The sequence below is a fragment of the Bos mutus genome, chromosome 29, assembly GCF_027580195.1.
Source record: "Bos mutus isolate GX-2022 chromosome 29, NWIPB_WYAK_1.1, whole genome shotgun sequence".
Taxonomy (NCBI): domain Eukaryota; kingdom Metazoa; phylum Chordata; class Mammalia; order Artiodactyla; family Bovidae; genus Bos; species Bos mutus.
The window spans coordinates 1,935,642-1,962,732 of record NC_091645.1 but is presented as its reverse complement, the minus strand read 5'-3'; the positions used below and the strand labels follow the sequence as shown (position 1 = coordinate 1,962,732).

The following is a 27,091-nucleotide window of genomic DNA, read 5'->3' as shown; positions in this document are numbered from 1 at the left end:
GCTTAACAAAAAACTAGAGCCATATCTATACTGTATGTGTGTGTGTGTGTGTGCGCGTGTGCATGCGTCAGTCACTCAGTCATGTCCAACTCTTTGCAACTCCATGGACTGTAGCTCACCAGGCTCCTCTGTCCATGGAATTCTGCAGGCAAGAATACTGGAGTGGGTTGCCATTCCCTTCTCCAGGGGTTCTTTCTGACCCACAGATTGAACCTGGGTCTCCTGCATTGCAGGTGGATTCACCATCTCAGCCACCTGGGAAGACCTTCTATACTAGTAGTATTTCTTTTAATTACTTTATTTTTCAATTGAAGGATAATTGCTTTACAAAATTTTGTTGTTTTCTGTCAAACCTCAACATGAGTCAGCCGTAGATATACATATATCCCATCCCTTTTGAAACTCCCTCCCATCTCCCTCCCCACCTCACCCCTCTAGGTTGATACAGAGCCCCTGTTTGAGTTTCCTGAGCCATACAGCAAATTCCCATTGGCTATCTATTTTACATATGGTAATGTAAGTTTCCATGTTACTCTTACCATACATCTCACCCTCTCCTCCCCTCTCCCCATGTCCATAATTATATTCCCAATGTCTGTTTCTCCATTGGTACCCTATAAGTAAATTCTTCAGGACCATTTTTCTAGATTCTGTATATATGCCTTAGTGTACAACATTTGTCTTTCTCTTTCTGACTTACTTCAGTCTTTATAATAGGCTCTAGGTTCATCCACCTCATTAGAACTGACTCAAATGTGTTCTTTTTATGGCTGAGTAATATTCCATTGTGTATATGTACCAAACCTTCTTTACCCATTCATCTGTCAACGGACATCTAGGTTGCTTCCATGTTCGAGCTACTATAAATAGTGCTGCAGTGAACAGTGGGACACATGTGTCTTTTGCAGTTTCGGTTTCCTCAGGGTATGTGCCTAGGAGTGGGATTGCTGGGTCATATGGTGGTATACTAGTAGTATCTTTATATTCAACAAACATAATGGCACTAATCTAGGTTCCTGAGCTCAGCTGGTGACCCACCCAAACAAAGCCTTCCTACCACTAGGGTCCAGAGAGAGGTCCAGACAATAGATGAATTACATGCAGCATGCTGGAGGAGGGAAGGTCAGAAAATGATTTGCAGAGAAGGTGACATTTGAACTTTCTGGAAGCATGATGAGAGGGTTTACCAGATAGTCGGGGTAGGCATGGCAACATGGTAAGAAGAGTAAATGGAATGTGGAAAAAGAGAGTAAACACTAATTGTAGCTCACAGGGCTGTTATTCCAGTTGTATTTGTAATACCAATCTCAGCTTCCAACAGTTCTGGAAAATTATGCTGAGCAAAGACCTACACAGCTTCAAGTAGCACTTAAAGAAAATGTCAATGTCATGGCACTAGATTACACAGCTGCGACCCAGGACACCCACAGGGTGGAAAAGCAGGAAAAAGATGTCATCCTTTTGAGTATCACTTCTCTGACCATAACTACTTAGAACATTTTGAGTTCTTTTCTGAGCAGGCAGCCCCATTTTCATGCTCAGCCTATTTCTCAGAAAGGTTTTTAGATTCCCCCATTTCCACAACAACAACAAAAAAAATCAAAAGCAGTTCTTTTTAAAGTAATTGCATGGTTCCAACCATATGCTCTCCCCTTCTCTTTACTGAGTATCATTCACTTAGGACTGGCGTAATCCCCTCCTAAATTGGAGGTTTGCATATGTAATTATATCAAATGATGTGTTTGTTTATATCTCCAAACCACTTTCAAAAGCTTGCCTATGATTTATCTTTGAAATTCAATTTCCTCATGTCAGTCCCCAATTTACTGCGCCCAATGGGTCTACAGTTACATGTGTGATGTGCATGCCTCTCTCTTGCAGAGATTGCACAAGGAGGATGCCTTCCACAGTGATGAATCGGAGCAGTTGAAGAGGGAATGGCTCTGTTTCAGGCTCTGCCCTGTTCTAAGGCCCAACTGCATTCAGCTACAACAAAGCTGTTAGAAGGGAAGACGCAGCTTTGGCAGCTTTGTCTAATGCCTCTGGTCTGTGGGAGACGGTCCACCTCATTCCCGTGTGACTGCAAAGTGCACTGTGCTGCTGAAGCCCCAGAGCTCATCCTCAGTGTGTGCCTCTAGACGGGAGAAAGCTTTTTCCCCTCCTTGGTTTAGCTGACCCTGTCTTGACAACAAGGTTTATTTTCAGTGCAAATAACCACCAATTGTGACTTTAACCCAAAATGTTCTTTTCATTATATTTATGTTCCAGATTCCCCATGGACAAACCTGATGGATCTATTCATTCCAGTCCTTCTTCCTACCAGATTTGTAGACTAACTCACTCATTCATTCATTCAGTCTTAAAAAATATAGTGAAATACAGTGAAAAATACGGGTGAGATATATTCATTCAGTCATTTAAGTATTTTTAAAGATCTGTCTCCTCCAAAACTGAAAGACTTGTTAAAATCTAAAAGGCAGAGTTTATGATCTCCTGCTGATTTTTAAACAGCTTTCCTGATACATAATTTATATAGAATAACAATCACCTATTTAAAAGATACAATTCACTGGCTTTCAGAATACTTAGGGAACTGTGCAGCCATAACAGTAATCTGTAATTTTAGAGCATTTTCATCAGCCCCAAAAGAAACTTTGCACCCATTAGAAGTCACTCTGTGTCCCTTGCCCTACTTCGTCCCATTTCCTACTAATTTTCACTTTTTTTAATTGAATAATTCATTTTCGGCTCCGCCCGACCTTTTGCTGCCCTTGGGCCTTCCCTGGTGCCCGCAGGGCTGCTCTTTGTCGCGGGGGCGAGCCGCTTACCGCTTGGTGTCTCTTGCTGCAGAGCGGGGACTCTCGGCGCGCGGGCTTCAGTACTTGTGGCACAGGGGCTCAGTGGCCCTGTGGAATCTTCCCAGACCAGGGGTCAAACATGTGGCCTCTGCATTGGCAGGTGGATTCTTTACTACTGGGCCACCGGGGAACTCCAGAATTTCACTTTGACTTAGAGTTTTCTCCTATGTTTTACTTTCAGTTCAGTTCAGTTCAGTCACTCAGTCGTGTCCGACTCTTGCAACCCCATAAATCGCAGCACGCCAGGCCTCCCTGTCCATCACCAACTCCCGGAGTTCACTCAGACTCACATCCATCGAGTCAGTGATGTCATCCAGCCATCTCATCCTCTGTTGTCCCCTTCTCCTTCTGCCCCCAATCCCTCCCAGCAGCAGAGTCTTTTCCAATGAGTCAACTCTTCGCATGAGGTGGCCAAAGTACTGGAGTTTCAGCTTTAGCATCGTTCCTTCCAAAGAAATCCCAGGGCTGATCTCCTTCAGAATGGTGGTTGGATCTCCTTGCAGTCCAAGGGACTCTCAAGAGTCTTCTCCAACACCACAGTTCAAAAGCATCAGTTCTTCGGTGCTCAGCTTTCTTCACAATCTGTGAAAATAAAGGTGAAAGAAACCCCAAGAACTGAGCCCGCCGGAGGTTCCCTTGCCTTTTCCTTCAGGGACGGAGACTCTTTGTCTTTCTCATAGCTCTGGGGTCACTGCCGTGTGTGTTTTGGTCAGACTCTTCAGGAAGCCCACCTTCCTCTCTGTGGGCTGATAAGCAAGTGAAAAGCACACCCTGGGGAAGGTAGGCAGGTGGAAGGGAGCCACCTGCCCCCCACTTGCACACGGGCTCTGTGACAAGTGGCTCTCCTCAAGAATTACCCTCGGGATAGTGGGGAGGGGAAGCTGACCTCCTTCCAGAGCGCCGTCACCGCAGTGGGCCGACTGCCCGACGTGCCCGAGGAGGACCTGGACTGACTCAGGAACCCACGGAGGGCAGAAGGGAAGGGCAGCAGGCAAACAGGAGCAGAGGCGGTCAGCCGCTCACACCTTTATAGCCTCCACATAACAAGCATTTCTCATTCCCACTGGCGCCTCTCACAGAAGAGGCTCCCTGAAGAGGGGGTGAGGGCTGCAAAAGCCTCCCGACCCCTTTCAAGAACACAGTTACTTCTCACTTAGAAAGAGCTTCCGTGACAAATGAGCCTGTGGAACAGCCTAACCTGAAAGTGAAGGCGTCAGATTTGTGTGTTAGGCACTCGCTGGTGTGATACGCTGACCCTGAGTCAGTAGGACTCAGAGCAGGCTCCTCTCTGTTCCCCCCGATCACCTCACCCACCAGTGCATTCACACATCTCCATGTCCCCTTTGCTCACACGTCTCTCTCTCTCTCCCTCTCTCTCTCTCTCTCACACACACACACACACACACACACAATGAGCCCAAGGCCTGACCCAGATGCTAAAGCTGCTCAGTGTATTTCATTCTTGGATGGGCAGAAAAACTCATGTCAGTAAAAGGTCATGCTGAAATTCAACACAGAATACTGGCATTGCAGAGAGCCTTCTCGTAGAATCAGAGCACCATCTCAAGGCATCGTCCCAAGAGATTCAGAGACAGGAAATGAGGGATGGAATGGGGCACAGAACCACGTGTTCTGAGTTTCCCAGGAGGTTCTGATGGGCAGCTAAGGAAGGGAAGTTACTGATTCTCTCCCTGGAAGTTTCTTTTTTTTAAATCTATCTACCTCTCTGCCTAGTTGGCTGTGCCAGGTCTTTATAGCATGTGGGGCCTTCGGTCTCTGCTGCAGCATGCAGGATCTGTGAGCTGCGGCATGCAGAACCCTCAGTTGCAGCATATGGGATCTAGTTCTGTGATCAGGGATTGAACCCCAGGCCCCCTGCGTTTGGAGCACAGAGTTTTAGCCACTGGACCACCAAGGAAGCCCCCTACCCTGAAACTCTTGATGGCAGTCTTTCCCCACCATCTCTGACAGTAACTCATTTTTATATGCAGAAGTGCCTAGCACTGCACCATTCACATGGAGGAACTCAGAAAATGGCTTTAACTGAGCACTAAAGACACACGCCTCCTCCCCACCCGCAGATACTCTCCCCACACACAAAACAGTACCTCCTAAACAGCCACGTCTAAGCCTGTAGCAAAACTGAGGATCAGAATATGAGTGATCTCCCTTTCCCCAGCAGCTTTTGTCCACTGACTGCTAATGAGCCTCCAGTTTTAGTTTTTCTTTTAGGCCAGGTGCTTAGGTGGACAGCAGGGCTTCTGAAGCAGAAGGCAGGTCTTTCCCATGAAGTCACTCTGTCTAGTGGGAAAATACAGACCTGTGAGCAAAGAAGTGTAGTAAAAGGCCTAGAATGATAGTGTGGTGGAGTATACTTGTGCTGGTAGTATTTATCAGCCCCCTAACCCTGGGAGAGAGGGTCACCTCTCTAACACCTGAGCTCAGTTTGGAAAATCTGTGGATGAAGCAGAAAGGTGGGGGCACATTCCAGGAAACTTTCATGGAAAGGCAGATCATTGGTGCAAGGGGAGTGTGTGTTTCCCTCCCATGGGAGTGTGGATGGATGAGAGTGGAGTGAGTGGGGTTCAAACCATGTCCCTCTGTTTGGAGCTCAAACCTAGGCACGCCTCATGAAACCTGGACCCTGTCAAACCTCAGATTGGAAATTGAACCCTCTGTCTTTATAAAAATCACTCACGTGGTATCTGGACTTAACTAAAGTTCCGGTTCTTTATGTCTCAGTGTAGAAGGAATTCAGCAAGAGACAAAGTGACAAGTAAGAAGTAGATTTAATTATTAATGCAGGATGTTTGTGAAGGATACAAGCAGGCAGGCAAGGGGACTCTGCCTCAAGAGCTAAGTGGGAAAGCAGATTTATGTAGAGAGAGACACATTCCACAGAGAGAAGGCAGTCCATCTCAGAAGGCAGCAGAGACCTCGAAATTAGTTCGAGAGACTTCCAGTGGTTAGTTTTTACAGGCCAAGTAATTTCATGGGCTAACAAGTAGGAAGATTATTCCGACTACCTGGCGGGGATTTCCACAACTGGGTCACACCCACTCTTTGGCCTTTTATGATCAGTGAGGCTGTGAGTGTGTCATTCAGCATGCTAATACCTTACAATGAGCCTATAATGAGGCTCAAGTTCTACTGGAACTCAGATCTTCCTAACCCTAACCCTAACAGCCATGTTACTTTTAGTAGGATTTTATTTTCAAGGCCATGGGGAGCCATTTAACCCCACTGTAGTCTTTTTGTTTGTTTTTTTTGGCTTTCTCTTTGCCAACAAAGGTCCATCTAGTCAAGGCTATGGTTTTTCCAGTGGTCATGTATGGATGTGAAAGTTGGACTGTAAAGAAGGCTGAGCACCGAAGAATTGATGCTTTTGAACTGTGGTGTTGGAGAAGACTCTTGAGAGTCCCTTGGACTGCAAGGAGATCCAACCAGTCCATTCTGAAAGAGATCAGCCCTCGGACTTCTTTGGAGGGAATGATGCTGAAGCTGAAACTCCAGTACTTTGGCCACCTCATGCGAAGAGTTGACTCATTGGAAAAGACTCTGATGCTGGGAGGGATTGGGGGCAGGAGGAGAAGGGGACGACAGAGGATGAGATGTCTGGATGGCATCACTGACTCGATGGACGTGAGTCTGAGTGAACTCCGGGAGTTGGTGACGGACAGGGAGGCCTGGCGTGCTGCGATTCATGGGGTCACAAAGAGTCGGACACGACTGAGTGACTGAACTGAACTGAACTGAACTGAAAATCCCATGGGCAGAGGAGCCTGGTGGGCTGCAGTCCATGGGGTCACTAAGAGTCGTACAAGACTGATCGACTTCACTTTCAATTTTCACTTTCATGCATTGGAAAAAGGAAATGGCAACCCACTCCAGTGCTCTTGCCTGGAGAATCCCAGGGACAGGGGAGCCTGGTGGGCTGCCATCTATGGGGTCACACAGAGTCGGACATGACTGAAGCGACTTAGCAGCAGCAGCAGGAGCAAAATCATGTACTCTATCCACCACTGGAAAATAAACACATGAATGCCTCAGCGGATTTTGATGACATACCTTTTCCATATTTCATGCACTTCACCAGCACTGAGAGTGAGCTTTTCTCTTCTCTCATTGATCAGCATAGGTCAACAGCCCAATCAGAGGGTCTTATTTTCAGGGACAGTGTGGAATCAAGAAATGGAATGTAAATTTGACCTCCTAATTGCCATTTAAGAATAATCATGATAAAATCTGCAAAAGACAAATTGAATGGCCTTGAAAGTTTTGTCTTCTCCTTCCCTTTTCTTTGTCTCTCTGCTCAAAGGGATGATTCATTTATGAGAAATGCCATTCATAGGAAAGAATGTTATTTCCAATGCAGAACTTATTTTGTGTAAAGATTTAAACAAATTAAGAGATAAAGCTACAGCATGAGATATTTCATATATTAGGTATTAAAGAAAAAAGAACTTGTTTTGTGTAAAGATTTAAACAAATAAAGCAACGTGATAAAGCTACACCATGAGATCTTTCATATATGAGTAAATTTGAAATAATTATGTGTACAAGTAGTCATTGCAAAAATAACATTCTTTGTCAGTATAACCAAAATATTATATAAGCATAAAAAAGTTAAATAAGAAAGTTCTGTTTCATAGCCTGAATCTAATCAGCAATCTATTAATTGTTCAAGAACTCTAAAATCTTCAATGAGGTTTCTATGGCAGAATTTCAGTTATATATGCAAATAAATTATTGAAATTCCTCATTACCAGAAAAACAATTGTTCTTTAGTGAGGTTCCACATCCCCAAAGTGATTAAAATACCTCAACAGTGGAAAGCAGAACCCAGAAACAAATTTTTGGGGTTTTCTTTGTCAGTTTTATTTTGTTCAGAGTAATTCTGAAACCATCTGACTGTCGCTGAGGACTGGTGAGTTATACTGTTCCCCATGGCTTTTGCTTTTCCTTTAACTGGACTTGCTTCCCACACTCAGTAAGCTGCTTGCCCCAGATATTTACAAGTCAAATATTCTCATTTCTACACAGGTCTGATTACAACAACTTCAAGGAAATTGGATCGAGAACAGCAGGCAGAACATTTTCTGGAGGTAAGCGCATAGAGGGAGCTGATATTCATTAAAACTGACTTTCCCTCAACTACTTTAACCTTCCACGTGAACTGGAGCTTGAACGTGTGTGAACAGTGGGTTGCAAAGTGAAACTATTTCTCTTGGGCTGATTGGTTCTGAAGATGGAGATTTCTGGTGCCTTCCTGTGAATGCACTCTGGTGTGCCAAGAGTGGATGGTGGGACCTTTGCCCTTCCTGAAAAGCAAGCAGATGTATTGACATCTCTGCCTTGACTTTGGGCTCTTTGTCAATAATCAGAAAAGAAAGTTCAGGAGCAGAGACTTGTAAGCCATCGTGGCCTCAGATGTGAAAAGAGAGAGAGAGCACGACGAAGTGCAGCAATTAGCCTGAAGCACGCCCTTTGTGAAGAAGGGCACTGCCAGGCTTCTCATTTCTTTTCTTGGGAGAGACCAAGGAAGGGAAAGCTGGCTGATTCACAGCCAGAGAGGACTCTTTCTGAAACCATAAATTGTGCTCCTATAATTCATTAAGACAGAAGCAGCAATATAAACTGTAAGAGCATTATTTCTGGAGGAAAAAAACACAAAAACATAAGGCAAGGGATGAGAAAATAGATATGAAAGAGTCTTTTGGAACATTCTTTCCATACATATCAAGTTTCTTTATTGGGAAGCTTGAAGGTGGGTACTATGTATGATGCTGTGATTTAAGTGTGACAGTCTCGATACTGAGCGGATGACGATGCTTAGAAGGTAGAGTTCTGTTATATTGTGTCTTTGCTGCTAAAATGATCTGTCAGTCCCAGGAACCACTCACTGGAATCCACCATCCTGTATACGCACATACACACACACACATACCTCACATCTCTTCTGATAGTCTCCTTTAAGTCAGTTCTCCAGTAATGATTTATTTAAAGAACACTGGACTAGGAATCAGTGCCTTGGGTCCTAGGACTTCCCTGCCATGATTAGCTTGGAGCCTTAGAAGCCATTCAGCTGCCCTAGACCTCAGTTTCCCCTACTGTGAAATGTGGCAAGTAACTGCTACTCCATATATCTCAAAGGATCATTATTAGGATCAAACCTGACCTTTTATATCAAAGTATTTTTAAAACTCTTACAGCATTACACCTAATAAAAGATTATTATTATTATGCAGTGCTATGATAACCCTTTTAAAACATTGCTATCATCACATAAAGATAAAAGACTCCAGGCTGCCAAAAAATAATTATTGTAATTCTTTTTTCAAAATCATCCTAATGGGCTCCAGTATGTACCTGGTCCAAAAATAGAATAGGTTTGCCAGAATAATAGCCTTTATATTATATTCATGGCCCTCTTTCCTCTGCAGCAGAGGCCAGGCCTCCTGGAGGGGCTGGGTTCTCAGATAGTTGAACATATTACTTCCCAGCAGGGAAGAGGGACGGTGTCTCATTAGCTGGGAAATCTGCTGAGATCACTTACTGCCTTGTCCCCGGAAAGGCAGTGTCCTGGGGGTATGTGGGGTGGTGCAGAGTGTGACTCTAGGGAGAAGAGGCAAAAGTGTTTTCCAGGCATTCGAATTCACTCCCAAAGGAATCCTTAACAGTTCCCCATCCTTTACAGACTTACATGAATACCAACCCAACACTTTGGGCCTTTGGACTAACAGGTTAAAATTGTTGTGGTTTTCATTATTATCATATGGTGTCACAATGCCAGACCTTTCCTAAAGACTCAGCTTCATCTGCACACTCCAGGACAGACAGAGCTCCAGGGCAGAAGGAGCCAGCAGCACTGTGCTTAGCTGTTTCTCCAGGGCTGAGCTGCGTACCAGGGGTACAGAATGTGCAGTGAGGATGAGCAAGCAGGCAGGTGATGAGTGAATGCTGTCACTGCCGACACAAGCTCTCTGGGCCGCTCAAAGAAGGCTCCATAGCAGTGCCTGTAAAAGAGGAGCAGGTAGGCAACATGCAGCGGAGCGATTGGGAGGGCCTCTTTGAGGAGGTGACGTTTGGTGACAGGAATCCAAGCTTCTGTTGGAGACACCGAACCAAGCCAGTGTGACTGAGGGTGTAAAGTTAGAAGGCTGTAGAGGTGGTAGGAAAGCAAGCTGGAAAACACAAATAGGGCTTCGGTAAGGATTCTGAACTTCCTCCCAAGTTCGGTGGCAAGCCATGAAGCAGGGAGAAGGGGTGGGGCGTGATAGGGTTGGCAGAGGGAGAGACTGCGGGTCAGACAGGGGCTGGGCCAGGGCCTTCGTGGCTGGCAGACTGGGGAAGGGGGTTCTCTCAGAAGGACCCAGGTGAGAGATGATGAGGACTTGGATGAAGGTCTCATACAAATCCCATCATGGTTCTAGCCAGCTAAGAGCATAAGGCTTTTCTGAAGTTCCCGGGGTAGAATTTGAATACCTGCAGGTCATCAAGCTTATGCTAATTTGCCCTCCAGCTCTGCCCACTTACCAGTATTCCCCATTAGAGGTGCTCTTCAGTAAACCCTCTTCCAGAGGTTTTCAAAAACCGCTTGAGTACCTGTCTCCCTCTTTCTGTCTCTCTTCTTTTTTCTCTCTCTCTTTCGCACATAACACTCTTCCTTTCACTTCCTAAATTATAAAATTCTTACTCACATTTCTGTATAATATTTCTGCGACCATCTGAATGTCATTTCTTCCCTTGTTCTGATTGGATCATGGAAAGAATATTGCTTTAACTCAGCCCTGCAAGAAGAAGGAATAAAATAATATCATTCAGAGTGCAGAAGAGAGTTCTCTGCTGTACACAAATTTTTGTAACTGCCAATACATTGTGTGAGTTTTAAGTCTGGCCTGTGAGTAATTAACCTCCTAGAAGGTCTTTAATCACCAAGATAACCCTATGCTCCTCTTTAAACTCATAGTAACCTGTGGCTCTATTTCATCTTTTTCCTCTCCAATCAAGTAAATTGGACTCTTCTTGAAAGGCTCTGTTTAGAAGCTGACTTGGGAGATACACTTCTGAATAGGAAACCAGGAGGGCATTAATGATTTGTTTATAGTGTGCTGGCCCTGTTACGGAAGGCACTTTAATTGCATACTGCTGGTACTACGCCTGTACTTTAATTTCGGATATTTACCTTGACTGTGTATACACTGCAGGGCTTCCCAGGTGGCGCTAGTGATAAAGAACCTGCCTGTCAATGCAAGAGACTCAGGTTCAATCCCAGGGTCTGAAAGATCCCCTGGAGAAGGAAATGGCAACCCACAGTATTGTTGCCTGGAGAATCCCATGGACAGAGGAGCCTGGCGGGCTACAGTTGTCCACAAAGAGCTGGACATGACTGAAGCGACTTAACATGCATGCACACACACTGTCAGGGTTTTGGAGTTTATAGAACATTTGCCTTAAATCTGAGACTATAAGAAGGAATTGTCATTATCCTAATCAAAGGGACTTGCTAAAGAAACAAGAGCAGCAAAGGACTATAGAAAAATTCACAAGTACAGCTTAAACTACTCTAGTGAGCTCTAAGTTTTACCTCTTGCCTAATCAAGAAATATGTGAAAATATTGGCATGATATTTTCTCCCTACTATGAAATGCAAAAATCTGGAATTTTCAGCTCATTTATTCAAAGTCATATACATCCCTTGATAGCCAGTTATGACTGCAGTGGAGGTAGAAGGCTAATTCCAGCAAATAGATGCACAAAGTTGAAAATGATGCATAAACTAAACTGTGAATTAACGTTTTACCTTAATGGCTATGACTTTAGCCTTGATTACCTCGTTATCAAAAAGGCAGCTGTGAAATAAAGAAACACATTAATTCTTTCTTATAATTACTTGTATAGATTTTTTTCTTCACCTACCATATTTAATCTCTTTATAGCCTGAAACTTGATTTATCAAGATAGAGAATGGAAGTGGTGTGGAAAAGTGTGGGTGATCCATTCAGTCAGTCCTGAGATTATTGTGGAGACTGCTCACAGAGTCTAGACAGGCTATCACACTCTCTGAATCCCCTTTCCTTCATCTGTTAAGTGGGAATGATGGTTTTTACCATCAGTTCAGTTCAGTTCAGCCACTCAGTAGTTTCCGACTCTTTGTGACCCCAAGGACTGCAGCACGCCATGCCTCCCTGTCCATCACCAACTCCCAGAGCTTATTGAAACTCATGTCCATTGAGTTGGTGATGCCATCCAACCACCTCATCCTCTGTCGTCCCCTTCTCCTCCCGCCTTCAATCTTTCCCAGCGTCAGGCCTTTTCTGATGAGTCAGCTCTTTGCATCAGGTGGCCAAAGTATTGGAGCTTCCACTTAATCATCAGTCCTTGTAATGAATATTCAGGACTGAATTCCTTTAGGATGGACTGGTTGGATCTCCTTGCAGTCCAAGGGACTGTCAAGAGTCTTCAACATCACAATATGAAAGTACCAGTTCTTTGGTGCTCAGCCTTCTTTATGGTCCAACTCTCACATCCATACATGACTACTGGAAAAACCAGAGCTTTGACAAGATGGACCTTTGTCAGCAAAGTGATGTCTGCTTTTTAATATGCTGTCTAGGTTTGTCATAGCTTTTCTTCCTATTAAAAAAGCAAGCATTTTTTGATTTCATGACTGCAGTCATCATCCACAGTGATTTTAGAGCCCCCCAAAATAAAGTCAGTCACTGTTTCCATTGTTTCCCCATCTATTTGCTATGAAATGATGGGAGACCAGATGCCATGATCTTCGTTTTTTGAATATTGAGTTTTAAGGCAGCTTTTTCACTCTCCTCTTTCACCTTCATCAAGAGACTCTTTAGTTCCTCTTCACTTTCTGCCACTAAGGTGGTGTCATCTGCATATCTGAGATTATTGATATTTCTCCCGGCAATCTTGATTCCAGCTTGTGCTTCATCCAGTCTGGCATTTCGCATGATGTACTCTGCATATAAGTTAAACAAGCAGGATGACAATATACAGCCTTGATATACTCTTCCAATTTGGAACCACTCCATTGTTCCATGTCCAGTTCTAACTGTTCCTCCGTGACCTGCATACAGATTTCTCAGGAGGCAGGTCAGGTGGTCTGGTATTCCCATCTCCTGAAGAATTTTCCAATTTGTCATGATCCACACAGTCAAAGGCTTTAGCATAGTCAATAAAGCAGAAGTAGATGTTATTCTGGAATTCTCTTGCTTTTTCAATGATCCAGCGGATGTTGGCAATTTGATCTCTGGCTCATCTGCCTTTTCTAAAACCAGCCTGAACATCTGTAAGTTCTCGGTTTCTAACATAGGGTTGGTGTAAAGAGCATATGAAGTTGCATCACCGACTCGATGGACATGAGTTTGAGCAAACTCCAGGAGTAGGTGATGGACTGGGAAGCCTAGCATGCTGCAGTCCATCAGGTCGCAAAGAGTCAGACATGACTGAATGACTAAACAGCCAAGTTCATCCTGCTCCTTCCATGATAGGGCAAAGAATCAAGGGATAACATGTGGTTGGGGCAAGGAATAGTGACTTTATTTGGAAAGCCAGCAGAGATAAGAGGATGGTAGACTAGTATCCCAAAGATACATTTTACCCCAGTTAGAATTCGGGTTTCTTTTGTACTGTAAGGGGTGGGGGTATGGTTGGTTGCTGGTTGCTGCAAACCTGGTTTCAGAATCCTTAGTTATTGTAGCTGTCCACATAGGTCAGGTCACAAGTTCCTGTAATCTTCCAACAGGACAAATGTTATTCTCTGTTCTGAAAATTTATCTCTATGTGAATGGGAAAGTGTTATACTCTTAAAGGTCAGAGGCTTTGGAATGGGCTGTCCTATCTATTTCAAACTGTAGGCAACATTCTAAACTTATAGCAAGAGCAATGGAATACAAAGGTTAAAGTAAAAGAAACAGATCTCATATGGAGTCAGATTTGTTCTTCCAGATTACAGAATGACAAATGAAAGGTACCGAAGATGATGTCTGTCAGATAGTGTATTCCAGGAAAGTGGAATATGGGGGTCGGTGTTGTCGGTGCCCATCGACTGTCTTATTTGTCTTTCTGTTCAGAGCATCTAGTTCAGTACCTGAGAACCATGGGACTCCCAATAAAGGGTGTGTGAATGAGTGATTACTCTAAGACACCATTATTTTCCCTCTCCATGAGACCGCAGAGGTGGGTATCAGCACCGGGGAGAGTGCGTAGGCTTGCAGACAGAAGGGACAGAGTATTCTGCCTCTCTCCATCTGCTTTGCTAAATTAAATTAACTCTGATCCTCCATTTTGTCATCTGTAAAATGTGTATACCAAGTTGCTTCAGTCGTGTCTGACTCTTTGCAACCATATGGACTGTAGCCCACCAGGTTCCTCTGTCCATGGGATTCTCCAGACAAGAATACTGGAGTGGGTTGCCATGCCCTCCTCCAGGGGATCTTCCCAACCTAGGGATCTAAGCTGGGTTTCCTGAATTGCAGGCATATTGTTTACCATTTGAGCCTCCAGGAAAGCCCATAAAATGGGGACACAATTTAAAAAATAACTTCTGGCTGCTTTGGAGCTTTGGTGCTGTGTGCAGGCTTTATCTAGATACGGCAAGTGGAGGCTAATTTCTAGTTGTGGAGGATGGGCTACTCATCGCGGTGACTTCTCTTGTTGCGGAGCACAGTCTCTAGAGAGCATGGGCTTCAGTAGTCGTGGTGAACAGGTTCAGTTGCTCCATAGCGTGTGGAATCTTCCCAGACCAGGGATCAGACCAGTGTCCCGTGCGTGGGTAGGCAGATTCCGAACCACTGGACCACCAGGGAAGCCGGTGCACAGACACTTTAGACCACTGTTCGCCCCTCCCCCTTCCCTTGCCTGCTCTCCTTGTCCTCAGTAAAGGCTTTGTCAGTTCCCTGTTTTCTTTTTAGTACTGGTTGCAGTATTTGAATAGCTTATAGCAGTTGATTATTCTTAAAAGATATATCTATTTAAAGAATCCTATTGTCCCGGCCTAATTATGTGTGAATCTTTATCTCAATTGCTTAAAGAGTGTGACTTTGCCTCTCTTTTGATCTTTAAATGCTCCTCTGTTCAGGGGTGGATGGCTCTGATAAAAGTCTCTGGAAGAGCACAGAGAGAGTATTTTATTTGCAAATGAAAAAGATGACAAGGCCCAGTAACCAGTATAAAGACAGAGAGTGAGAAATTGCATTGTCTGTGTGGGTATATCTGGAGGAAGCTCAGAGAAGGTGGTGAGATTTTATAGTGCAGACAGTATAAATAACAGAACACATTATGGAGGAATATGCTAGATCTATAGGAATGTAAATTATTTAGTATCTGTCTCTTTAGCATACTCATCCATCGTCCTTGGTACGCTGAATCTCCTGCGACTATTTTTTCTTCCTGTCTGAAATTCTCATCCTTTTTTATAGTTGTATTTTCTGAGGGGAAAAAAAAATATTGCTCTTCCGTAAGTTTTTATAATATTTCCTCTTGCCTTGGGATGCAAATTGATTTCTTTAGTGAGTGTACATCCTTAGTGGTTTCTTACTTTGGTAAGCAGCTGCTTTTGAGATGACGGTAATTTCTGGTGGTGAAGAGTTGCAGGTCTATTTCAACCCATTAAGCCGTCCATATTTTGATAACTTGACTCCTAGTGAAATGGCCGTTTGTCTCATTAGGCTCTTTGCCACCCTCAAAAAACTTTGCAGGAAGTACCTGTAGGCCATCAAAAAAGCTGTGTGTCTGTGCACACAGACAGCGCCTGCAGCAGGCATGGGTCTCTAAAGGAGAGTTGGTTGTGACTTTTGTTTTCCAGAACTCCCAAAACAGCCCCAGAACCCTCTCTTCCTGTTCTTTACTTCTAGAACTGTGCCTTCACCAGTCTTCGTTGTTCTTTGTATGTATCAACTTCCGTGAAGTTAATGGAAACTCAATTCCGTGTTCTCTCCTTTCTTAAATGCTTATTCTGAGCCTGGTATTGGGCTAGCACCAAGGTCCTGTTACTGGGGTTAGCCTGTTTTTCCCACTGGATGTTTGTTTCATTGCCTTTCACGCTGATCTCTGTTAGAGATTACACTGCCAATCGTTCATGAACTACTACAATTAGCTTCTGTCTTGGAGTCGAGGGGCTGTGTTTCATTCATGTCATCCCAACTGCTTCTCTCCTGTTTAGAAACTGAGATGCAGAAACTGAGACCTGGAAAAGAGGAGAGAGATCCAAAGTCACACAGTCACTTCGTAGTGATGTCCCGCATAGGTCTTCCGCACTCTACAGGACATATACAGCCCTGCACATCCGTCAGTGTGTTAAAGTGTGGCAAATCAAATCATCTTTCCCTTACTCTCATTTTATAACAGATTTACCCAACAGTCAGCTCAGTGCCCCCCTCAAGGATCAGGGTACAGATGTAGGGGAAGAGGAGGTTTTCTGTTCTATTCTTTGGTCATCTTTTCACCAGCCCCTCTGCTGTTTGCTCCTGAGTGGCAGGCCCCGCATTGGGCAGGGCTCAGTCTGTCACTGGCCCTGCCCCAGCTCCAGGACAGAGTCCATCTGAGAGGATGCTGTGCCCCTGTGGCGAGTGCTGCCTGGACTCTAGCTGAAGGATGACTGTATGCCAACTGTTTCAGACCAAATCGTAACCCCTTACAATTCTTATGTTGGGGGATTCCCTGGTTTTCCAGTGGTTGAGACTCCATGCTTCCAAAGCAGGGGACTCCAGTTCGATCCCTGGTCAGGTAACTAAGATCCCACTTGCCACACAATGTGGCCAAAGGATAAAAATGAATAAATAAATGTTAAGAAGGTGTGAAGGCAAGAGCCAAAAGAAGAGCTTAATAATAAAAAAAAAAAAATTCGTATGTTGAGGCTTGAATCCCCACTACCTCAGAACAAGACTATTTGGAGTCTTTAAAGAAGTAATTATATTGAAGTGAGGCCTTTAGGGTAAGCCCTAATCCAGTGTGACAGATGTCTTTACAAGAAGAGGACATTTGGACACAGACACACCCACAGGGAAGACCATGGGAAGACAGAAAATGACCAGCTGCAAGCCAAGGAGAGAGGCCTCAGGAGGAGACAATCTGCTGACTCCTTCCCTGTATACTCCAGAAACCGAGTGCCCCTAGAACTGAGCTCCTCTGCTGAGGTTACAATCAACCTCTCTATCCAAATCTTCATCTCCTCTCTTTTCCTGAACCTGTTCCCCACAACACTGAGGAGTATCAAAGAAAAGACGGCATTGAAACTATATACAAGCCCCTGTGCGCTTTTCCAAAAGTCATTTTTATTTATTTATCATTAGTTTGATTTTGGCTGGGCTGGGTTTTCATTGCTGGACGTGGACTTTCTCTAGTTGCAGCAAGTGGGTGTCTCACCGCGGCGGCTGCTGCTGTTGCAGAGCACAGGCTGCAGGGTGTGAGGCCTTTAAGGGTGAGCAGGCTCTAAGGCACGGGCTCAGTATCTGTGGGCACACGGGCTCAGTACCTGTGGGTACAGGGGCTTAGTTGCCCCACAGCATGTGGGATCTTCCCGGACCAGGGATCAACCCATGTTCCCTTGCTGGCAGGTGGATTCTTAACCACTGGACTATCAGGGAAGCCCCACTGTATTCTTTTGAAGGAAAAGGCTTTTGCCTTAGTCTCCTAGGCCTCCCTTGGGTCTCCAAAGACTGGTTCAATAGTCAATGATTAGGAAATGTGAAGATGCACAATAGAAACAGAGATGGTTGATGATGCTCGAAACTTCACCTTGATGCCAGCCAATCCGAGGACTGTGCACCAGCTGCCTTTAAAGTCTCTTCCCTGAAATCCATCAAAGATTTCCATGTCTTCTGAGCGTGAGCTGCCTGTTCTCCTTGCTGGGTGCCCTGCAGTAAAGGCTGTACTTTCCTTCAACGCCACCCAGGGTATCAGGAGATTGGCTTTACTGTGCAAGGATGAGCAGACCCAAGGCTGGTTTGGTAACACTCCTAGCCTCCGAAACTGTGAGAAAATAAATTTCTGTTGTTTAAGACACCCAGCCTGTAGTCCTTTGTACTGGCAGCCCTCGTAACTAATACAGCAGCCAGCCTTCACTCACTTCGCGTTTCTCCCTGACCCCCTTCTCTTCTCATACCACCACCTCACAAGGCTGTGTACACGCATCAGATACCAAGGGACCAGGGCAACTATGCTTACAGCCTAGAAGGCTAAAGCTTCCGTCTAAATATGAGTATCTCCATACTCCTTGCTCCATAGTACAAGGGAGGCATACCCCCGAGTTACAATTCTTCACTGAAGGCTCTTCCTGCTTCCCTAGGCTGAAGCACATGCCTTTCTGACCGCCTGCTTCTTCCACTCTCCTCAGGAAGGATTTCCAGTCCATCTTTCCCAGAAATCTTGTCCCTTTACCCACAGGAATTATTCTCATTCAGAAACAAACCCTTCCTTATCAGCTGTGTTGCAGTTTAGTTCCCAAGTCGTGTCTGACTCTTTTGCAACCCCATGGATTGTAGACCACCAGGCTCCTCTGTCCATGGGATTTCCCAGGCAAGAATACTGGAGTGGGTGGCCATTTCCTTCTCCAGAGAATCTTTCCAACCCAGGGACTGAACCCAAGTCTCCTGCATTCCAGATGGATTGTTTACCACTGAGCCACCTGAGAAGCCCATTGCGCATCAGTAGATTTTCCTAAATTGCTGTCATTCCTATGCCTTAAGCAGTGCCCCAGCATGCCAGGCAGGGATGGCCTTGGGCACTCCAGTACAGTTAAAAAGGAGTGTTAGTGGTGGTGGTGTATGTGTCTGTGTATGCACACACATGTGTATGAGGTAAGAGCAAGACTGATGTTCCGGTTCCTGCAGAGAAGTCCAGCTTCCTGTGGCTCCTTGAGAACCATCTTTTATGAAACTGCCCCCAGCAATGTGAATTGCTGATGGACTGCTGTATTTTCCTAATTGAGCAAAGAGTAAATATTGAATCAGACACACAAGCATATTTTTCAAAGCAAATATTAATTCTAAGATAGTTTGTTCAAAACAGAGTTTCCAAGATGTTCACAGGGCTGGGAAGGTAATTCAGAGGAGTGGTATTGTGAGCTGGTGGGGATGGAAGGGGGACTACGGTGGGTCTTACGTGCCCCTGACACTCAGTCAGTGGCAGCTGTGGGAGCAGGCCATTTCATCAGAAAGTCTTATTTTTAACAAAATCAAATTTACAGGCCAAATCTCCCCATATTAAATTTGACACCTCCATTTTTTAATACTCTGTAAGCCAATGAGCCCCTGTTTGGCAACATTTGATATAAAAAAGATTTCTTTCCTTACTTGCCTCATAATATATAATCCTCTCACAAAGGAAGTAATTCACATGGATTGTAGACTGCAATTAATCTCTTGTCATCTCTTCACCTCACATTTTTTCACAATGTGCCCCTTTGGACCCATAAAAAAAAAGAAAAAGAAATGAGCTCAGGGCTGAGTTTTAAGACAGCCTGTTGAGGTTGAAAAGGATAGCATGTAAGGAGTTGGGTTGGCAGCCAACTCCAGTATCCTTGCCTGAGTGTCCCCTGGACAGGGGAGCCTGGCGCACCACAGTTCACGGGGTTGCAAAGAGTCGGACACGACTGAAGTGACCTAGCACACACACACACATGTGCGGAGCTGGTTGGGATCTTGGCTGAGAGTGTTCTTCTCACTTGGCCTCCGTCTGAACTGAGGGCGGGAGGGCTGCTGTGGGTCCTTGAATGACATAGAGTTGCTTGGGCATCACGTCTGCCGTGTCCCCCGTCAGCTATCTGTCTCTCAGCCTTGCTCCTCTGAGCCCCTGGTCAGCCTCCAACTTCATGATCGGAAGACAAACATGTACATATGCTTGGAGAGTTGTCTGAAAGCACTCTTTGATTCCATAAATTGTTCTTATTGTTTCATCACTAAGTCATGTCTGACTGTCTGTGACCCGATAGACTGTAGCCCACCAGGCTCTTCTGCCCCTGGGATTTCCCGGCAAGAATACTGGAGCGGGCGGCCATTTCCTACCCTAGAGGATCTTCCTGACCCAGGGATCGAACTTGAGTCTCTTGCGTTGGCAGGCAGATTCTTTACTGCTAAGCCACAAGGGAAGCCTCGATTCCATAAATAACAACCTCTAATTTACCTGTTTGCTAAATGCTGTATTTATTTCCTCTTAAATCTGAACACTGATCAGTAGAGCCACAGTGAATGAGACCTGTCCCCTCGTACCTGGGGAGCCCTTCCGGCCAGTGGCTCTGGAGATGAGGGGGCTTCTGCGCTCCGCTCTGTGCTCTGCAGGCAGCTGATGGCTCCAGACGGGTTACAGCTTGTTGAGCCAGCACTCGGGTTTCAGGGAGCTGAGAATCTGCCTTTGTTTCTCCGTGGAGTGATGTGCTGCTGCTTCCTTCAAGCCTCCGGGGCAAGCCTGTGCTTGGGGTCCTGTCGGCGGGTGCCAGCTCTCACCCCACAAGGCTGGCATCACACAAATGGCTTCTCCCTTTTCAGAGAAGAGGTTCAGATCTCCCTGCACGGCTCTGAACAATCATGAGAGCTCCCAACTGTACGGCCTGGCAGCCCAGACTGGCTTCTCCATAGTGCAGAAATGGTAAATTGCCCCTCTGCCCTTGGCTTTCCCAGTTAATTTTTCCTCTTCTCCCACCGTGTTGCTTTTCTAATTTATTTGTGCAACACACTCGGTGAGCTACAGAATGATCCATGCAGTCTGATTTCATCGGGCCCTTCAGAAACCATCCACACTTGTACCTAACACCATGTATGACCCAGTTGAGCACTGTAAGTCTGTCTGTGAGAAAATAAAAAATAAAATGGCAACAGGTTCAGAACTTGAGATTTTAACTGAAGTACCTCTATGAATAAAAAGGAAAATTAGGCTTGCCTTCTGCATGCTGCAGAGAGCTTTATTCAAATGAGCTATTGTTTCAGGACCTTTCAAGTGACTCACTTCTATGGCAAATCAGGGGCTACCAGCCTCATCTATTTTGCAGCAGGACTGGCTTAGTAAGATGCTGAGAGGGTTGTCAGCAGGACACAGATGACTGTAAGGAAGAGAAGTCAGGAGAGTCTCAGGTTTCAGAGCCAAGGAAAATAGGTCTGTATGTCCGGGCAAATACAGTGCCTTTAAAATTGAGAAAACCTGTAATAACTTTGGTTGTTTCACATTTTGGAAATGTATTTTAGACAATTATTTAATCTTATTTACTGAGAAATAAACACATCCACATGTATGGATGTGAGAGTTGGACTATAAAGAAAGCTGAGCGCCAAAGTATTGATGCTTTTGAACTGTGGTGTTGGAGAAGACTCTTGAGAGTCCCTTGGACTGCAAGGAGATCCAGTCAGTCCATTCTGAAGGAGATCAGTCCTGAATATTCATTAGAAGGACTGATGTTAAAGCTGAAACTCCAGTACTTTGGCCACCTGTTGCAAAGAACTGACTCATTTGAAAAGACCCTGATGATGGGAAAGATTGAAGGTTGGGGGAGAAGGGGACAACAGAGGATGAGATGGCTGGATGGCATCACCGACTCAATGGACATGGGTTTGGGTGGACTTCGGGAGTTGGTGATGGACAGGGAGGCCTGGCGTGCTGCAGTCCACAGGGTCGCAAATAGTCGGACACGACTGAGCAACTGAACTGGAACTGGAATCATGTGAAACAAATTTAGACAGAGGTAGTTAAAGCATAGCATTTGGAAGCAGACAAGCTTAGGCACGCACTAGCTGAATAACCTTTCTTAGTCTACCTAGTCTGAGTTTCCTGTAAAATTGGGATAAAATAATTATATTCTCTTTTTCATAGGATTTTGTGAGGATTGGCCTGGTGCGTGTGCACGGTGCATATAAAGTGTTTGCCATATGATTAGAAGCTTAAAATTTTTCTCTTTTGACTCCTGAAGCTGTCTTTTTGTGGCAGAATTCAGAACACTGAGAGCATTATATTATGCACTGTATTTATAGTTTGGCCCATGGTTGTTGGATGTATTTGCAGTACTTTAACAAGACAGCATCTGTAAGTGTACCTGGATCCTGGCATATGGTATGCACTCAAAAGGGCACTAATTTCTTCCTTCCTTTTCTCAAGATGAGCCCAAAGTTTCAGAGATTTATCATCTTCCTTTTGCCAACATCCACTAAGTGGACTATGACCATCTAGGTTGCAGCAGCCCATTCTCCCAAGATAGGCAGAATAATGAGTCAACCATGGATCTGGCCTGGTTATGAAGAAGGTTCCGGGGCTCTGATGGAGGATCTGTGGTCCCCCTGACTTTCTAAGTCAGAATCTGAGCTGGAGACAGAGGGATCCTGGCTCAAATGGTGGAGCTATACCTTTCCCAACAATCCAGGGACTCAATAATTATTCTTGAGACTAGCCTGGGACAGATGGCTAATTTCTCCAGGTTAACCACCTCTAGGCCTATCCAGTCTCATCACTAACTCCCAAGTTTTCTCCAGAATTATAACTACTTTAAGGCCTTAAATTATGTGTGGTTGTTAGTGCAGAGTATTTAAGACTTAAACACATAATGGGATTTTTTTTTTTTTCTGTTTCATTCAGATGTCAGCACCTCAGTTGTGTGGAAATAATAAACTGACTGTGAATAATCAAAAGATTCTCAGTGGATGGAGGTCATCCACAGCATAGCTAATACTCAGCGACAGATACCTTAACTCACAGCTCCTTACGCTCGGTGGTTTCAAGCTCTGCCTGTCCTCAGGCAGTCTCAGATCTGTTAGCAAGCTGCAGGATGGGCTTCCCCCAGAGATTAAACAATGCCACTTCCCGGCCCTCTCTTTAGTGAAGGCCAGTGGTGGGATGGGGGCCAGAACTGAGGAGTGCTCCTCTTTATACTCCCAGCACTTGGGATGATACCTGGGACATCATGGGCACACACTGAATGCTGGTTAAACTTTAGGCTTAGAGCTCCAGGTAATCCACAAAGCAGATAATCTGTATTTCCCAGGCTGCTGTGATCTGTACTGCCAGAAATCCACAAAAAGTAAGGGCCTAAGCAAAAGGAGGGCATTACCCCTGTGATGCTGGCTGACCTTCAGAAAAGGGAAAGGCTTCACCCCACTGCACCCCAGTCAGTACAGAGGCCTCTTGCAAACCCCAGTATATGTTTGGAGCCTAAAAGCAGTTCCTAAATCACGTTTCTCTCCCTGAAATCTATCATCCTCAGGAGGTCATAAATACATAATTCAGAAGGAAGATTGTATATTTTTCATGAGGTACCCTGTTATAACTCTTGGCACGCCACTATACATTTTTAAAGATGCTGATAAATCTTCAAATTGGACATGGGGCTCAGTTCCATGCTAAGGTATACTTTGCTAATATGTAGTTGAGATAACTTGGGATACTATTTCAAATAAAATAGGAAAAGCTCATTTTTTAAAAAAAATGTATAAGTACTCATTAATAGCCCTCTTAAGAAGCTTCACAAAGACATTTTTAAACTACAAAATAAATGCCCATGGGTCAGGAGCCTCTGACCAATCAAACTCCATGTTCTAAAAAAGCAGAATGTCTTCCAACTTTTTCCATTTAGAGGGGACTTGATTTTCTCATGTGCTGTTCTTAAATGGAGTATTTTATAAGCAACTTTGGGTATCACAAAGATACCAAATGACTAAATTTTTTCTCTTTACATTGTGGGGGCATCCTCTTTGCCATTGTTAATAAATTTGGCCAAGTCTCACCTTTACATGGGGCTTCCCAAGTGGCACTAATGTAAAGAACCCACTTGCCAATGCAGGAGACAAAAGAGACACAGGTTCAATCCCTGGGTCGGGATCTTCCCCTGGAGAGGGGCATGGCAACCCACTCCAGTATTCTTGCCTAGAGAATCCCATGGACAGAAGAGCCTGGCGGGCTACAGTCCATGTAGTCACAGAGTCAGACACAACTGACGCGACTTAGCAAGCGCATACGCACCTTTACACGCTCCATCGTTACCATCCAAAGGCCTTGGACCCCTTCTCATTAGACGAGGAAGTCAAAAAGGCTGCAGTTAAATTTAAAGCACATTATAACATTGCCAGCAGGGAGACAGGGCGATGGCAGACAGACTTGTGGTGTCTAGGAATTAGAGATGTGCTTTCAGCTAAAGAACACAAGGCGGGTTTTATTTAGCATTTTGACAACAGGAGACCTTGTTCTCTCTGTCAGTGGGAGCTGAACATGCTTACTCCACTTCGGGATGAAGAATTACAAATCTTTCTGTGCAAGGCTATGACAGACCCATGATATGTGCTTTGATACATGCATAAAACCATTTACCTGTCTTCAGAAATGATGCTTCCAGGAGCAACTCATTTAAAAGTTCCTGTCATATCACAAGGACATCCATATGTAGGAAAGAGTGAAATCAATTTCTTATGATCTAAAGTGTGTTAACTGTATACTTCAATGAAAGGGAGAAAATTCGAGTTCATTTTCAAAACTCTTCTTTTAGAAATTACTTAGTGCCTATGGTAAGCTTTTTAAAAAAAAAAAAAAACATTTATTTCTAATTACAGAATAGGTAAAAACATGTAACTATGATGCACCAGAAACATAATATTATATAATATGTATTTGTTGTTTTAAAAAAGAGATAAAGCAAAAAAAAGAAGAAAAATGTAATATTCATAATTTCCCAATGAAATGATGATTACTTTTTACATTTTGGAATATAAACTGTATGAAGTTTTATTTTGCATTTATGTGTATAAGCTCATAAATGACTTATAATCCAGTTTATCAAAGAGATTGAAATCATACTATAGGTATAGTTTTATAACCTCCTTTTTGCATTTATCAGTTTACTGTGGGAAATTTTTTACATTAAAACATTCAGATTCAATATGGCCCTTTTTTGGGGGTTGCATACATGACGATCTGTGTTAGGGTTTTTAATGATCTTAAGAAGTGGACCATCCATCACTTATTCTGGAAGACTGTAATGGGTACAGCCTAGACTCCCAGCTCTCCTATTCACACTTCTGTAGTGTTGGTTTGGTGCCTGCTTGAAAGCAGTCTCTTTCTTAACCTCCTTCCTGTAGATCGACTGAAAACAAGACCCTGGACATGATCAAATATCACTTAACAGATTGTTTCAGGCACTTGACCAGACTGCATGCAAATACAAGCAAAACGAATTCCCTTGGATGGAGTTATGAAACCCTACCTTAGAGCATTCACTTTTTGAAGGAAGAAGTATAAAATGTAAGAACATTTTTACTTCAGTATCTCTAAAACACTTGAAAAAGAAAGAATACTGGATATTTATTCATGTAATTTGAAAAATTATATCAGAAACTTGAACATGTAACCTAAGTAGGTAACATTAGACTTCTGAATATTTTACCCACAAATATGAACTATTCTCATCTCTTCCACTATAGATTAATGTTCTCCTTTGTAACATTTTCTCAGTGAAAGCAAAATGGCATATCATCGGCAGCTTTTCACAAAAGTGCCAATAAACCCCATAGAATTACAAAATTTCAATGCTAAGTAGTACCTTAGATATCGTCTGTTAGATGATGAGGGCTTCCTAGCTGGCTCAGTGGTAACGAACCTTCCTGCCAATGCAAGAGATGCAGGTTCAGTCACTGAGTGGGGAGGATCCCCTGGAGAAGGAAATGACAACCCAAATCTTTCCTGGGAAATCCCACTGACGGAGGACAGGTGGGCTACAGTCCATGGGGTCCCAATAGAGTTGGACATGACTTAACAACTAAACAACTAGATGATCAGTTGTTTAACTCTCAAAGTAAAGATCTGGGTAAACATTTGCCAAATGTGCGCATGCAGGAGACATTCACATTTGGCATGGCTATCTGCATTCTCTACTGGTGACAAATTGTGGTGTCAGAAGGGGGAAAGGATCCAAACCAAACCGTGTCTGACATGTCATTTAGAGGGGGCATATGCCTTCCTGTGCTTCAAAACAAAATCCCATCGCAGGACACAAGGAGAACTAGTAGGAACAAGGGCAGCCCTGACTCCCTTACCCATGTCATAGCAGCTCCAACTTGGCACTGGGAAGTAAAAGGGACTGTGGAAAGGCTGGTGTGCATGCCAAGAATAAGTCATCTTTGTACCCAGAGAGACTCCACTTTCAGACAACCTTGAAGTGTGGTTTTCAGTGATGGAGGGCAGGAAAAATAATATGCTTCTATGAAATATCCCTTCTTAAGGTAAAAACAGAAAGGAATATATCATTCATGAATATGTGTCTATTATGAGACCATAGTTTGGAGAAAGCAATGGCCACCCACTCTAGTACTCTTGCCTGGCAAATCCCATGGATGGAGGAGCCTGGTAGGCTGCAGTCCATGGGGTCACTAGGAGTCGGACACAACCGAGGGACTTCACTTTCACTTTTCACTTTCACGCGTTGGACAAGGAAATAGCAACCCACTCCAGTGGTCTTGCCTGGAGAATCCCAGGGATGGGGGAGCCTGGTGGGCTGCCATCTATGGGGTCGCACACAGTCGAATACGACTGAAGTGACTTAGCAGCAGCAGCAGCATGAGACCGTATATTACAAAGTCTTTAATGACAATTTCTATTTTCCTCTTGGCACTAAGGTTATACTTATTAGACTCCAAGTAAGTATGGGCTGAATTGGATTAAAAAAAAATTGTTTTCCCCCTCCTCTTTATTATGGTTAGACCGAGGAAGGAAGGAATCCCAACTCAGTCAGTTCTTATCCAGAAGGAACTTGAGTTGCATAGGCCAGTGCCAGATATTTCCAATGACATAAATATGTGACTCTACTCATTTTACAAATGACAAGGCCAGTCCAGAAACCATAGAAGGAAGCGCCACCTCTGAGGTTACCTGTTGGTAAGACAAATGTATCTGAATCTTGTTTCCCTATAGTTCAACTTTATGTTGTCCACATTAGGGTTACTTAGATTTTGGGCTCCAAAATGACTGCAGACAGTGACTGCAGCCATGAAATTAAAAGACACTTGCTCCTTGGAAGAAAAGCTATGACAAACCTAGACAGCATATTAAAAAGCAGAGACATCACTTTGCCAACAAAAGTTGGAATAGTCAAAGTTACGGTTTTTCCAGTAGTCGTGTACTAATGTGAGAGTTGAACCATAAAAAAGGCTAACTGCGGAAGAATTAATGTTTTTGAATTGTGGTGATGAAGAATAATTCCTGAGAGTCCCTTGGACAGCAAGGATATCAAACCAGTCAATCCTGAAGGAAAT

The 27,091-nt window shown here is 44.1% G+C and overlaps 1 protein-coding gene across 2 annotated transcripts in view; it reads left to right on the top strand.

The window, feature by feature from the left end:
- FAT3 (FAT atypical cadherin 3) overlaps positions 1 to 27,091 on the top strand; it is an 801,625-nt gene that overhangs the window by 543,842 nt on the left and 230,692 nt on the right. Inside the window, exon 4 of one of the 2 annotated variants that reach the window (XM_070365061.1) lies at positions 7,902 to 7,963. In XM_070365061.1, the coding sequence (XP_070221162.1) occupies positions 7,902 to 7,963 (62 nt within the window). Of the gene's footprint in view, positions 1 to 1,881; positions 2,178 to 7,901; positions 7,964 to 27,091 lie in introns of those variants that run through there. The other variant, XM_070365062.1, reaches the window with a different exon arrangement.